Raw genomic sequence first — 13,573 nt, forward strand, 5'->3', positions numbered from 1 at the left:
TGACAAGATAGTCAACATTTTTAGTCATCAGGAAAATGCAAATTGTAACTACAATTGTGGTGTGTACTTATCAAATTGTGTACTTTATATATATGTAATTTATTTTGTATCAATTAGACCTCATTAAAGCTATTTTTAAAATATTATGTGTATTTTGCAGAGAATGAAAAGAGAAACCCCTGACCTCAGCTATCAGGTTGGCTGCCTCTTTTGCATCATCAGCTACTTCCTGGCTCTGGGCAAGAGTGATGTTTTATTACTGGACTATAAGGACCTTCAGGGTAGAATCCATGTTTAACTCAAGAGTCTTCCCTCAAACTCTCTCACTAAGTATTCAACTGTTATTTTTAAAATGAAACATAAATTGCTTGGATCGTTTTTGGTGAATCATTTCAGAAAACATTTCTACCCAAATTCCCTAATGAACCCTTATGATTTTTTGAACTATGCATGAGAGGCAGCATATCTTCATGCTTAAGAACTTTAAAGTCAGTGACTTGTTCAGCTACTTACTAACCGCTTGACCAAGATAAAATTATCTTGCCTCTCCAGGTCTCAGTTTCCTCATTTCTAAAGTGGGACAGTAAAGGACCTATGTCTTGGGTTTTCTGAGAGGATTAAATGATATAACCCATATAAAGTACATGGGCCATATTTAGCACTCAATAAATACTTGTTGTTTTTGTTGTGGTGTTATTGCTTTCCATATCCCTAATATGTTGTAGAGAAATCAAGAATCTAAAATTTCGGGTTATGATGCATAGTAAGCACACAAGAACTGTTAGCAGGGAAAAAGGCAAGTGAATTCACACATTCACCATTACAAAGTTTTGACAATTTATGAACTCCAAAGACTGAAATATTCCATCTTTCATCAGGAGAAAGAAAACGTGATGAACAAGTTACCTGAATCTTACAGGAGGGATAGCTCTAAACTGACATTAAAGTTATCTGCATGTTAGGCTTTTTAGAATCATACAGTTAGAGGAATTTAATTTATTGGAAGAAGCAAAAGGGTTTTAATACCTTATAGTCTTCTCAGGACATTTTGATTCTTGCTCTTAGACCTTTTCATTAAAAAAGAAAATTAAAACCTGCCGGTAGGTAGAGAGGCTAAAGTTGCAAACAGCTCTTTTACTTTCTCTGTACACTTCACACTGAAGTTCTTAAATGTAGAAATCCTGTTCTCCTATTTGTTTGCAAGTTTTCTCTCTAGTGAAAAATACTTCATCATTTGGTCCTCGGGGAATTAATTAAATAGAATATGGAAAAATGTAATCTTTAGGGAGTTTTGCTGTGAGTACTCTCTGTAAATACAGCACAAGCCAAAAGACTCTACAGAGACCTGACCTAGAGTAGATGAAATCTGGGCCATTGTCAGGTAGTCATTTCCTTGAGCTTTGAGCCAGTCACTTAATTGTTTTGTCACCTCTGATTTGTAATATTGGGCCTAATCACATCTCCCTGATTTGCAGGGAGTGTTTATAAAATATATACAATAATTATTATCATTAAGCTGGATTATTAATCCCCTCCAAAAATAATGTCCTAACATGTCAATAAAATTTATGCCTTATCCTTTAGGTCGGGCCCAGTACTAGATTTGCCTTTAAAAGTCCAAGTTGGCCGGGCGCCGTGGCTCACGCCTGTAATCCCAACACTTTGGGAGGCCAAGGCAGGTGGGTCACCTGAGGTCAGGAGTTCGAGACCAGCCTGGCCAACATGGTGAAATCCCATCTCTACTAAAAAATACAAAAATTAGCTGGGCATAGTGTCACGTGCCTGTAATTCCAGCTACTCGGGGGCTAAGGCAGGAGGGTCGCTTGAACCTGGGAGGCAGAAGTGGCAGTGAGCCGAGGTCATACCACTACACTGCAGCCTGGGCAACAGAGCAAGACTCCATATCAAAAAACAACAAAAAAGCAACCAAAAAAAAAAAAAAAGTCAATTTGTTGTATGCGAAGAACATAATACCATGAGTCAGGAATGTTATTCTATTTCTGGTTCTGCCAATAATTACCTCTGTGGTCATTAGTAACCACTTCACTCTTCAGTTTCCTCAAATGTAAAAGTAGGAGTTTGGACTATATCAAGGAAGAAACATACCTGATATGTGCCACCACTCTCATAATTCTGCACCCTTGGCAGACATTGTTAATCAATCATTGAACTTTTTCTACCAAAGTGGGAAGCTGTTTCTGAACACTTTTCACCAAAGCATTGTGGGCAGTCACTACCAATGGATCAGAATTGGCAATCAAAGTGAAATTTACTTCCCATCTCCGGGCCAGAAGATTTCTAAGGATTTTTAAATTCTCATATTACTCAAAGGGCATGACAGTTCCTGGAATAGAAAGTGTCAGAAGACAATTATGTTGGCAAACCTCATTTCCCTTTTTTATTTTCCAGCCTCCAAGACTGTTATAGATTGTCTGTAAGGTCTGTTTATGAGGATGCTCTGCTCTTCCATTCATTGTAGTCTATTTTTTGTTTCTTCAAAGTGGAAATAGTTTGCTTTTATCCCTTAATTCTAAAAATGCTTTCTGTAAAGATTTGAATAATATAGAAAAATACAAAGATGGAAATGAAAATTATCTGATATTCTACTCCTATTATTAATATTTGAGAACTGGCCTTGAAGACATAGCTCTAGGCATAATGTTTTTCTGTGTTTTATTTTCCCCACAAAGCAATGTTATGTTTGGGCCACTTTGCATATTATTGAGAGGCTGCAGTTCTTAATCTCTATTCATAATATTTTGTCTTTGGTAACTCATGTTCTGCTGAGTTAAACTTTACAAATATAGCAGTAAACTGAAAGAGAAAGGATCTTTAGAACCTTACAACAACTACACTTAAAGATGTGGTAAAATTCTCCAGGCTCCACTCAAATAAATACAAAATGGAAAGATTTGCAAAGCTTGTGGTTAAAATTCAATTTGGAAATAAATCAGATTCAGTGGCATGGGAGAAAAGCAAGCATTCTTTCCTTACTCCCACACCCTACTCCCACCTTTTTTCTTCTTCTTATAAAAGTGATGTATTTTGGCCAATCACAGTGACTCATGCCTGTAATCCCAGCATTTGGGGAGGCTGAGGCAGGAGGACTGCTTGAGGCCAGGAGTTTGAGACCAGCCTTGTCAACATAGTGAGACTGCCCCCTCTACAAAAAATTTTACAATTAACTGGGCATGGTGGTGCATGCTTGTCGTCCCAGCTACTCAGGAGGCCGAGGTGGGAAGATTACTTGATCCCAGGAGGTCTAGGCTGCAATGAGCCACGAATGCACCGCTGCATTCCAGCCTGGGTAACAGAGCAAGACCCTGTCTCCAAAAAAAAAAAAAAACCAAAAAAAAAACAAAACAAGCAATGCATGTTTATTTCTTTAGAACAATGCAAATATGGAAAAATGAGAAAACAAGTCATCAGTCTCCATCTAGTCAGAATAATTATGGTTAACATTTTGGAGTATATGCATTCTTTTTTTCCTGTGCATATATATTTATATAGGTATCAACACATAAAATTCAAAGGACTCTTTCAAACTTTTTTCTCTTTACTCACTGAATTGCTGTTGCTGCAAGATACTTTTTCTCCTATGAGCAGGAAACTACATGAGTTAAAACTGGCTTTGGAGATGTACAGTTCATTGTACCAGTAATTTGCACAGTCAGGTGTACACTCCAGGGAACCAAGGATATGGGTATGTTTTGAAACTAATACACCGATTATTTTGAACACTGCTATACTGGAGTTTATTATTTATTTATTTTTGAGATGGAGTTTCACTCTTGTTGCCCAGGCTAGAGTGCCATGACGCACTCTTGGCTCACCACAACCTCCGCCTCCCGGATTCAAGCAATTCTCCTGCCTCAGCCTCCCGAGTAGCTAGGATTACAAGGATGCGCCACCATGTCAAGCTAATTTTGTATTTTTAGTAGAGACGGGGTTTCTCCATGTTGGTCAGGCTGATCTCCAACTCCCGACCTCAGGTAATCCGCCCACCTTGGCCTCCCTGGGATTACAGGTGTGAGCCACCGTGCCTGGCCTATACTGGAGTTTAGTGTATCCACTGGGCAGGTTGCTTCTCAAGTTCAAACTCCCTAAGCAGATATTCAGTGAGTATCTTACATAACTGGTACAAACGAGGTCATATCAAGGTCAGAACCTCTGTATGCGTTTATCCCTCCATCTACTTCATTGATGAAATGTCTGTGTTCATGAAGTGTATTTTGACAAGGACGATATCTGTCCACCATCTACCTAATAAAATGAAACTGATGCATGGTGTGATGAAGTTTTTTACCTTTTATGTAGCAACAAACATATGTTATGGGAAAGACAGCTTCCTCATTCCCAGGGAAGTCAATTTTCTTCTGAGAGTCTGAGTCTTTATTAAATCACCAAGTACCAACTCCCTGTTTGTGCTCCCAATGTTGATTAACAAAAAGCAGCCAGGGGAAACCCTGCCTTTGACAGTCACCATACAGTATGCTGTTTTTGTTATCAATTGCTATGAAACAAACCACCCCCAAATTTAATGGCTGAAAGCAATGTATTATAATTTCTCACAGTTCTTTGCGTTGACTCGGCTTAGCCAGGCAGTCTTCTGCTGGTCTTGCTTACAGTCTCTTGTATGCGACTGCAGTCATACAGCAGCTGGGGCTGGAGTTCTCTGGGGGCTTGACGAGGTGGACTCGAAGGTCCAAGATGGTTTCTTCATTCATATGTCTGGTGTGTTGGTTCACATAGTCTCTCTCTCCATTTAGAGTTTCATCTTCCATGACTTTTCCCATGGCCTCTCTTTCCATCAAGGTAGTCAGACCTCTAAGCATGATGGCTGACTTCCAAGAATATAAAATTAAAAGCTGTCAGGCCTTTTTCAAGCTTAGGTTAAAACCTGGCATAAGGTCACTTCTGGCCTCTTTCCATAACTTAAAGCAAGTTGCAGTGCCAGCCATGCTTAGTTCAATATGAGGGGACTAGACAAATGCCTCAATATCAGGAGGGGTGGTTTACTGGGTGCCATTTTTAGAAGCTTTCTATACCTTGTGCTGGACAGAGTAGAATTTCAACTACAATTCTAAAAGATTCTGAATATTTTCTGGCTTAAACATGGAGAACAATGGAGAGGAAGTGACAGAAAGAGGAAGAAGCCTCAAAGTGTTGGAGGATTTTGAAACAATCGGTACTTTCTTGTGCCTTGCAGCTTGGCAGATTAGAGCACAAAGAAGGTGGAATTAATGGGTTGATGCATCACCATTATCCAGACTTCTTGTACCTAGAAAACTTACTTCATGATACCTTTTTTTTTTTAGATGGAGTCTCGCCCTGTCACCAGGCTGGAGTGCAGTGGTGTGATCTTGGCTCACTGCAACCTCTGTCTCCTGGGTTCAAGCAATTCTCCTGCCTCAGCCTCTCTTTGAGTAGCTGGGACTACAGGCGCGCGTCACCACACCCAGTTAATTTTTGTATTTTTAGTAGAGACAGGGTTTCACCATGTTGGCCAGGATGGTCTTGATCTCTTGACCTCATAATCCGCCAGCCTCGGCCTCCCAAAGTGCTGGGATTATAGGCGTGAGCCAGCGCGCCCAGCCAATGATACTAATTTTTTATGAGAAATCTGGAGTAAGGTATCACAATTGACACATCTCAAGCATATAGGGAGCGCTGTCTTCCCAAACACAGCAAATAATTCAGACATCAATGAAAAGGTACAAGAGTCAATAGAATACAAAACCAATCGAAGGGTATTTTTTCCAAACAGTAGCTAGGAGAGGCTGGCAGCAAAAAAGGATCCCATGGCAGCAAAACAGCAGAGAAAAACCAGCACCTCCTCTTTCTCGCTCTTTCTCGCTCCTCCGGAGCTTCTCAATATGCAGTATCTGTGCCCTTCTAACACAATAGGCAGGTTTGGAGGGCAAAGCAAGGGCTCAGGCTTTCATATGAAGACAATCACATTCCAGAGTCTGCCAAGACTGGGCACCTCCGTGACATGGGTGGTCTTGAGAATGGGGTTCCCTTTATTTGACAAAACCAAATGCCAAACAGCTTTTCCTTACTGTTTGTTTTTCTTAAACATGTTCAAACTCTTATCATATTGCTCTCCTCCCTTTGAAAATATGTACTCTGCAGGTGCCTGAAATAACATACTCTCAGCAAATTGCAGCATTGGAAAAGTGAAGGTTATTTCATTCAGTCTAAATTCAATGGAAATTTTGTGGCTTAACAAGGAAACACCAAATTATAAACTCCTTTAGAGCAGTAACCATGTCATATGACTCTGGTATCTCCTACCTACTAGGCTCATTGTCTACCTTCTCTGATGTCGTAATTTTAATAAGTAACTTGAATTGTTAACAATTTACTCTTGTCTTTTTCTTGGACTCAGGAATGTTATTTTATTATTATGTCTCTGCATCTTTCATGTGAGGTCCTTTGCAAACAATTTCTCCTAACTTGTTTTCATTGTGCAGATAATGTTGCAGGGTTTTCATATAACAGCTGAAAGGAGTTATTAGGAGTTGAAGAAGCTTGCTTCAATTACAAGTAATTAATGTAGGCTTCACTTATCTCAAGGAATATCTGAATATACAAATTTACACATAAATCCTGGGAGTGTCAAATTATGCAACAGAGAGAAAGTAAGCTCTGCAGTTTTTTGGGCGTTGATCGCTGTAGTCAGGGGTGTGTGTGTGTGTGTGGTTTTTGAATGAAATAGTAAAACCACTGCCAGTATTATCTACTTCACCTGGTTTTGAATAATTCCAGGAAGCTAGAAACTGAAAACCAGTCTTGTTAAAGAGTTAGGAAGACTGTAAATGCGTAAGAGGAAAGAAAAAAACAAAACAAAACCATTAATCTATCCTCTTTGAACCCGTATAAGAGTTCACAATATTACTGGTTTCAAATACTTGAAGTTTTCTCTGGGCAATAATTAATGTTTAAATACTTGTTTTAATGTAAGACATAATACATACGCATTGCAGATTTAAAGCATACTTGGAAGTAGCAAGGAGAAAGATAAAATCATTGATTCCACAGCATTTAATATATTGGTAACTATCCTTCAATTTTTTTCTAGGCACATGTTTTTATAAAATGAGCCAATACTATACAAACGTTTTGTAACTTTTAAAATTTGTACTATTTTGTGAGTACGTGAAAAAGAAATTTGTAAAGATTAAAAGATCATAGCATGTTGTGGTATTACACACTGTTGAAGGGCGCCATCTGTGGCGTGGTGGCTGTGCTTTAGTGGGAAGAGGTTCTCTTGCGGTTCCCGTTTTTCTCCCAGCTCTGGGTAGGCAATACTGACCACTCTCCGACCTAAAGGGACTTCTCCGTTTGCCCTTGACGGAGACACGTGGGAGTTCAGAGGAGAGCGTTCAGGGTGACTGCGAACACGAGCTCCCGGCGCTGTCCACATCTCCCCTGGGCAGGGCCCACTGGCCCCAGCCCGGTAGGGGAGCAAGGGCGGGAGGGCAGTTGGCAGTGGCACGGCCTGGGTCCAAACCTTTAGCCCCCTACCCCGGCTGGCGCCACTTTCGGGCGGTAAAGTGAGATAAAAGCAGGGCAAGGTTCTGCAACTCCAAATCAGGGAGGCGCAGCTCCTACACCAACGCCTTTCCGGGGCTCCGGGTGTGTTTGTTCCAACTGTTTAAACTGTTTCAAAGCGTCCGAACTCTAGCGACCTTCGCAAATAACTCTTTATCTCGCGGGCGAGAGCGCTGCCCTTATTTGCGGGGGAGGGCAACTGAACGCCTGCACCGGGGCGCTAACTGAGGCCTCCTCTCGATCCCCCGCCTGCTGGGACCCCAGCTGGCAGTCCCTTCCCGCCCCCGGACCGCGAGCTTCTTGCGTCAGCCCAGGCGCGGGTGGGGGATTTTCGGAAGCTCAACCCGCGCGGCCGGCTGGGGAAGGAAGGGCCCAGGCTCTTGCCCCGCCCTTGTGGGGCGGGAGGCGGAGCGGGGCAGGGGCCCGCCGGCGTGTCGCCGATCAGCGAGTGCCGGGGAGCCCGGAGGAGCCACCGACGCCGCCACCAGAGCCGCCCTGTCCGCGCCGCGCCTTGGCAGCCGGAAGGGGGCCGCCGTCGGGGAGCCCCAACACACGGTCCCCAGCTCAGCATGATGGACTTGGAGGTGCCGCCGCCGGGACTCCCGTCCCAGCAGGTGCTGCCTCGGCCCTCTGGGCCCTGCGGTGGTGCCGGGACGGGGGCGGGGGAGCTAGGGAACCGCGGCCCGGGAGGGATAGCCGCAGCGCTGGCTGGAGCCGCCGCGCTTGCGCTGGGGCAGGGCGGGGAGGGGCAGCGGGGACGCGGCCGGGTGGTCCGACCGACCACGAGCCCGAGGGCGAACGGGTGGGAAGTTGCGGGAAAGTCTGGGGACTGAGCCCGCGCGCGTGGGCAGTGGTGGGCGAATCCAGCCGCGTCCCCGGTCCCCAGAGCTGGGCTTCGGAGCCCCTAAGTTTGAGCGGCGCGGCGGGCGGCAGGGCAAGAGGGGGCGGACGCTGGCCGTCTGAGCCGGCGCGGCGCGGCCCGGCCCTTCCGGGGCTGCGCGGCTCCCCGCCTCGGAGCCGGCAAAAATGTGCCTAGTCACGGGGCCACTCTCGGGGGAACTGAGGTCGCCTTCGGGCTGGGACCCAGAGCCCCTTCGCCGCGCCCCAAGACCTCCGGGTGTGCGGGCTGCGGCGCGCTCACCCGGTTGGGCTGTCTGTGGGCGCTGCTTTGCGAAGTCATCCATCTGTCGGATCACTCTCTGGCAGCCTTGAGCTTTCTTGAAAGCTCAGCCCCGGGACGAGGGAGGAGCGCCTGAAGTGCCCAGCGGGCTCAGAAGCCCCGACGTGTGGCGGCTGAGCCAGGCCCTGCGCACTTTCTCGGCCGGGGAGGGGTTCGGGCCCGGGCACCCGGAGTTGGCCCCTCGCAACGCCGCGGGAAAGTGCGGGCGAGGGCAGCGGACTCTGAGGCCGGAGTCGGCGGCACCCGGGGCGTCTAGTTCGGACGCGGTGCCCCCTAGTGGCGCGCACCGCGCGCGTGGCTTTGGCCTCCGTGACAGCGGTCTGTTGGCCGTCACAGCAGCCCTCGGTTGGCCCTTTCCTGCTTTATAGCGTGCAAACCTCGCCGCGCCAGGGCCAAGGGACAAGTTGGAGCTGTTGATCTGTTGCGCAATTGTTATTTTCCCCAGAGCGGCTTTGTCTTTGGATTTAGCGTTTCAGAATTGCAATTCCAAAATGTGTAAGACAGGATATTCTCTTCTGTGCTGTCAAGGGTAAGAGTTGCGAGTGTAGAATAGAATTTCTATTGCTTTTAGTCTGTTAATAATTTTTTGCTTTCAGCTGTTATTTCTCCCTTGAGTACTTTATATATTTTTCCTTTTCAGTTGAGAATTTGCCTCAGTTTCTTAACATGTCGCCCCTCTTCTGCAGGGGCAGAGAGTGGAATGCTTGCGTTTCGAAACACATGCTAATTTCTGTAAATTGTTATAAAAGTGAAAAGAAGTTTCAGCTCATCCTTTGTAGAAACTTTAAAAGTAGATATTTATATTTCTAATTTATTTTGTAAATGAATTTTACAAAAAAATTGGAATTCAAGGAAACGTGTACTTGATGTACGGTAAATACGTTTATGCTGTTAAATGTAAAGTCTTAGGTTAATTCCAAAGATCCATTGTAAAGTTTTAAGTTATAGACAATGTATTAATTGTGCCTTTTTTTTCCCCTTTAAAGTTGCCTTGAACTTTTCCCCAATCTTCATTGGGATTATATTCTTCTGGTTCCAACTAGGGAAGAAGTAAATTGTACTTTACGATTTATTTATAGCTGCTGTTCAAGAGTTATCTATAGGAATGCTTGTTTGACCGAAGGATATATGATAAAAATGAACTTTGGTTTTTCTAATTTCCCGTATTGTCTACAACCCTCTATTAAATTTTCTTTCTTTGCTGTGTAATATAACATTCCATGTGCAAAATACATAAAACATATGTACTGCATTAAGTGTGTATTTTTCAATTACATTTGATAAAAACAACTGCTTTGCTACCTTTGTAATCAGATATCAATTTGCATATTTGAAAACTGAGAAAAAGAACAAGAAAATTTAGAAATGATTTCGTTTATGATTCATATTAGATTGTTGTCATCCATAAAGATTTGAACAGAGTCAAACATTTTCTTGATCTTTTGTCAAAAAAACTCTCCAGGTGTGAAGTGGTAGGAGGATGTAGTTTTTCACCTTCTGTGCAGAGGATATGTTGATAAACAGGGCAGTAAGGAGAGCCTTAGATTCAGTATCTCCATTAGGTGGAAGGAATCATCCATTACTCTTTTCAAGGGTGTCTTGGAGAGATAAAGTACTTTCCTGGATGAGGGATGAAGTTGATATTGAAATAGACTGATGAGATTATGTTTAAGTCAAACAAAAGAAAAATAGGACAGGCCTCTCATCTCCTGAATGAATGTTAAGCAAAGACCAACTTGACTTTTAGATATGTGAAAATCTCTTGAGAGGTTGTGGAAGCAGCATGTAGGAGGATAAATGCATAACTCATATCAGTCTTTCCGCATTAAAAATAACTTGGGCCATTTTGAAATCTTTCTTTCTTGCCCTGGGTTCTTATGAGCAATGTTAGGGGGAAAACCGACTCTGTCTTTAGGATTACCAGGAAAAGTTGAAAGCCAAATGCATCATTTTCTTAAAATTTGTTTTATTGAGGATAAATCATGTTTAACAAAGCTGCGTGAAAAAAAGGAACACAACAAGTACATTTTTTTTTTTTTCTGGGAATTTCCTCTGTCCTGACTGAAGACATTTAAAGGGGGTTTTGTGTCAATATTTCCTCCTTAACTGTTCCTTGAACCTGGGTTATCTTTTCAGTATGCAGGAAGAATTTGGCACTAAGATAATAATAGATAAGTTACTGGGCACTTCCCTGGGTCCAAACATAATTGCTTCACATGCATAATTTTACAGTAACCTCATGGGAAATACTATTATCCCTGGTTTCCAGGTTGGGAAAACCAGAGATAATAGTTAGATCAGGCATTAGGTTAGGAAAGAGGCACAGAGAAAGGCCAAGGCCTGCTAAGGTGACCAAACTTTTGAGTGGCCAAGGTAGCAGTCAAACAGGTTTGACTCCTGGGGGCTCCTAATCACCACTTCCAGACTACCAAAACTCCTTAAACTTTAAATAGGAAGAAAAGCTCACACTTCAAAAGGTGAGTAAGTTGAGATTTGCCTATTCTGGGGGAAGGAGAGGCTGGAATGTAAAAGATTGATGTTTGCAGCTTTTCCATTTAGCAAGATACTTACTTAATCACTGTACGACTGGGGGAGGTGGACCTTGTTAAATGCTGGGAGAGTGAATACAACCCATCAATGGGATTACCCACTGTGGTCCTTTTCAGGAAGACGCAGAGGCCTCGGTGGGTTCAATTTAGAGAGGCAGGAGTGTTTTTTTTGTTTTGTTTTGTTTTGTTTTGAGATGGAATCTTGTTCTGTTGCCCAGGCTGGAGTGCAGTGGCCTAATCTTGGCTCACTGCAGCCTCCACTTCCCGGGTTCAAGTGATTCTCCTGCTTCAGCCTCCCGAGTAGCTGGGATTATAGGCACCCACCGCCCAGATAATTTTTTGTATTTTTAGTAGAGATAGGGTTTCACCATGTTGGCCAGGCTGGGCTGGTCTCGAACTCCTGACCTCAGGTGATCCACCCGCCGCGGCCTCCCAAAGTGTTGGGATTACAGGTGTGAACCACTGCGCCAGCCTGTTTCTTAATATAATAAGTTTTTTAAATTCCTGGGGTCTTGGCAATGTCTAAGATTCTGCCTCACAGTTTTCAGGAACTGTTTCCCTTTTTTCTTAATTAAATCTCTTTGCTACTGGAGTCTTTGCCTTTGTTCGCCTTGCTAGTTGGTACATTTCTTCTGTTCCATTGGCGCTTTTTGCTTTGAAGTCGTGCTCAAAAATAAGTTTGGTAGTAAGAATATGGTGAAGACTGTGACGGACAGGGTTAAACCAGGTTGAAGGAAAGAGCAGAATGGGGAAAATTTGGGTTGAAAACAGCTAGCAGATAGGCCGGGCGCAGTGGCTCACGCCTATAATCCCAGCACTTTGGGAGGCTGAGGCAGGTGGATCACCTGAGGTCGGGAGTTCGAGACCTGCCTGACCAACATGGAGAAACCCCGCCTCTACTAAAAATACAAAATTAGCTGGGCATGGTGGCACATGCCTATAATCCCAGCTACTAGGGAGGCTGAGGCAGGAGAATTGCTTGAACCTGGGAGGCAGAGGTTGCGGTGAGCCGAGATCGTGCCATTGCACTCCAGCCTGGGCAACAAGAGTGAAACTCTGCCTCAAGAAAACAGCTAGCAGAAACCTGATGGCGCAAATTCAACCCTAATCTCATGTTTTGGCACTTTTGAACTATAGCAAGCATAAGGGCTCAAGTCTTATCTAGTTGAAGCTAACTTGGGTCTTTGAGAATAGTACATCTCAAAATTAAACACTTTCTTACTCCTTATTGTTAAACAAGTTGTTTTTGGAATTATTGTCTTATTTGTCTGAATTAAGTGTGCTGCAGGACTTATAGGATCTGATGGATGATTTGCCTAAAAGTTAGTCCAGGTCAGCCTCACGGCATTTAAGTGCTTGGTCCAGCCACTTTCTGAAAGTTGACTGAAATATGTTGCACACCAGGGTAGAGGAGGACGAGTTTACTAGATGTCATTTTTAACTTCCTTGTCTTCATCTCTGACTGTAGAAATGTTTATTCATTATCAGTTTGCCATACATAGAGAACAGAGTTTATTTTTTGATAATTTAATTTCTAGGAGCTATTGAAATTTCACTGCTACCTGCTTTTATTTTTATTTATTTATTTATTTATTTATGTTTTATTTCTTATTTTTGGACGGAAGGTCTCGCTCTGTCGCCCGGGTGGGAGTGCAGTTGGCCAGTCTCAGCTCACTGCAAGCTCGACTACCCGGGTTTACCATTCTCCTGCCTCGCCTCCGCAGTAGCTGGGACTACAGGCGCGCACCTGCCCGGCTAGATTTTTTATTTTTTTTTTTAGTGTAAGAGACAGGGTTTCACCGTGTTAGCCCAGGATGGTCTCGATCTCCTGACTCGTGATCCGCCGTCTCAGGCCTCAAAGTGTGGGATTACAGCTTGAGCACCGTGCCCGGCCACCCTGCTTTAATAAGCCCAACATTTATTAAAAGGGCTTTAAAGTATAGGCCAAGATTTATTCAATTGCTAATGGTATGTTTTCTGTAAATGAAAGCAAAAATATGTTCCAGTGTATAATATTAAATATTAACATTCAGAAACTGCTGGAGAAATATATATGGCTTTCTTATACCAGACTATACCCCAGACATGAAAACAAGACTGTTAAACAAAATCCTGTACTGCCTAAAGTTGGAGCCTTCTGTGTGTCAGCTTCTGCCATAATAACTTTGAACTATGACTATTAAGTATATTAAGAACTTTGAGTAGGGGAGGCACTTTTAATCATTCGTTTTTATGGCATATGTACTGTAATACCTGTGTGTTGCAAGTCCTGGTGTTTAAAAGTTTT

The 13,573-nt window shown here is 43.4% G+C and overlaps 1 protein-coding gene and 1 long non-coding RNA gene across 6 annotated transcripts in view; both read left to right on the forward strand.

The window, feature by feature from the left end:
• LOC108527134 (uncharacterized) overlaps positions 1-1,583 on the forward strand; it is a 111,416-nt gene extending 109,833 nt beyond the window's left edge. For all 5 annotated transcript variants that reach the window (XR_001884701.1, XR_001884703.1, XR_001884702.1 and 2 more), the window contains one exon: positions 161-1,583. This is a non-coding gene — a long non-coding RNA (uncharacterized LOC108527134). The remainder of the gene's footprint in view (positions 1-160) is intronic.
• A 6,015-nt stretch (positions 1,584-7,598) lies between these two features.
• The window catches only part of NFE2L2 (NFE2 like bZIP transcription factor 2), a 36,833-nt gene continuing 30,858 nt past the window's right edge, over positions 7,599-13,573 (forward strand). The window contains 1 exon segment of the mRNA XM_017868295.1: positions 7,599-8,171. Coding sequence (XP_017723784.1) covers positions 8,127-8,171 — 45 coding nt within the window. The 5' untranslated portion in view covers positions 7,599-8,126.

The sequence above is a fragment of the Rhinopithecus bieti genome, unplaced genomic scaffold (genome assembly GCF_001698545.2).
Source record: "Rhinopithecus bieti isolate Rb0 unplaced genomic scaffold, ASM169854v2 scaffold_3062, whole genome shotgun sequence".
In the NCBI taxonomy this organism is placed as follows: Eukaryota; Metazoa; Chordata; class Mammalia; order Primates; family Cercopithecidae; genus Rhinopithecus; species Rhinopithecus bieti.